This window comes from Parus major, unplaced genomic scaffold, assembly GCF_001522545.3.
Source record: "Parus major isolate Abel unplaced genomic scaffold, Parus_major1.1 Scaffold372, whole genome shotgun sequence".
NCBI classification, from domain to species: Eukaryota; Metazoa; Chordata; class Aves; order Passeriformes; family Paridae; genus Parus; species Parus major.
In genome coordinates, this window is record NW_015379296.1 from 38,020 (window position 1) to 39,746 (window position 1,727).

Sequence of the window (1,727 nt, forward strand, 5' to 3'; positions counted from 1 at the left end):
AGAGGGAGAGGAGAGGAGGGAAGCACCTGGAATTCCTGGAGAGAGAGAGAGGAGAAGGAAGCACCTGGAGAGAGAAGGAAGAGGGAAGCACCTGGAAAGAGAGGGAATAAGGAATTCAAAGTCCCACCTTGGCTCAGCCTGATTCCCAAACACAACCAGTGTCAATTCCCAGCAGAGGAAAAGACCTCAGGGTGCAGCAGGGGAGGTTTAGTCGGACACTGGGAAAGTTTCCTCCCAGGAAGGTTTGTCAGGGCTGGAATTCCTGCTGGAGTCACCTCTCCGGGCACTGCCCCATTCCCAGGGACGCTCACTCACCTTCTTGGCCTCCTTCAGCCGCTTCTGGAGGTCAGCCTGCTGCTCCTGCATCTTGCTCTTCCATTCCTGCACCTGCTCCAGCTGGATCTTGTACTTCTCCAGCTCCTTGAGCTTGGCCTTGTCCTCATTGCGCTTGATTTTCAGCGTCTCCAGCTTCTCCTCCAGGTCCCTGACCTGAGCACGGAGATTCTCCTCCTCCTGTGACAGCGAGCCAAGGATCAGGGAAGGAGCAGGGACATCCTTTGGACAGAGCTCCAGGGATGCTCCTGGAAGCCCAGGGAGCCTGGCCTGACTTTTGTCATCAATACTGGGGCAGTTTGAGGAGAGAGGGACTTGGGAGAAGGGCCTGGAGTGGCAGGACACGGGGAATGGCTCAGGGCTAGATGGGATTTGGGAAGGAATTCCTGGCTGGGAGGGTGCTGAAGGCCTGGCACAGGGCGCCCAGAGGAGCTGGGGCTGTCTGATCCCACTGCAGCATCCACATCATCCCCAGGTGATCTCCTCCCCGGGAAAACTGATCCAGGTCCTTTTCCAGCAGCTCAGCTCCCAAAGGAAGGGCTGCAGGGACAAAGGGACGTGACCTCCCTCCCTGGCAGCAGCCACAGGGGCTAAAGCTGCAAATCCCAAAGCTGGGTGACAACAAGGAACAGGACTTGGAAAAATCCAGAACCTCCCATGGATTCCTCCTGTGCTGCTTTCCCAGCCTGGACATTCTGATGTCCCCAAAAAAACCCAGTTAGAGGAACCAGTTCCCAGAGAGCTCTGGGAATGGGGACAAGGGTGGGGACATCCCCTGTCCCACCCTGGGCTGCCTTCTCCAGCTCTCCCTTCCCAGAGCCTTGTCCTCTCCCGCTATCCCTCCCTGGCTTTGTGCCCCAAATCTCTCCCAAGCACTAATTAACTCATTAATCAAAGCAGGATGGAAGTGATAAGAAAAGTATTTTAAAGATCAAAACAGGAATAACTCTGTAATGATTAAAAATGCCTGAATTTGGGAAATATTGGATCTTTCCAGGTGGGCTTTGCATCCCAAGGTGGGAGGGCCCCCAGTGCTGGTCCCTGCGCCCCAATTCTCCCAAATTTGGGAAATCCTGAACCTCTCCAAGGGGACTTTGCATCCCAAGGTGGGAGGGCCCCCAGTTCTCCCAGCATCAGTGGGTGTTGCCAACCAGACCCTCTGGATTTAACAGGATCACGCTCTGACTCGGAGCCTCAGCCCTGCCAAACTGCCCCCTGTGCCCCACAGGGATCTGGGAAGGGATCTGGGAAGGGATCTGGGAAGGGATCTGGGAAGGGATCTGGGAAGGGATCTGGGAAGGGATCTGGGAATTCTCTTTGGAAGTGGCCTCCCAGCTGTGCCACCTCTGTCTCTGTCCTGGCCAGCTCTAACCCATCCCAATGCTCCTGCCACA

At 55.9% G+C, this 1,727-nt stretch overlaps 1 protein-coding gene across 1 annotated transcript in view; it reads right to left on the reverse strand.

Moving 5' to 3' along the window:
* Positions 1 to 1,727, reverse strand: part of DCTN1 (dynactin subunit 1) — a 61,153-nt gene that overhangs the window by 28,823 nt on the left and 30,603 nt on the right. Inside the window, exon 9 of the mRNA XM_033511592.1 lies at positions 316 to 513. Coding sequence (XP_033367483.1) covers positions 316 to 513 — 198 coding nt within the window. The remainder of the gene's footprint in view (positions 1 to 315; positions 514 to 1,727) is intronic.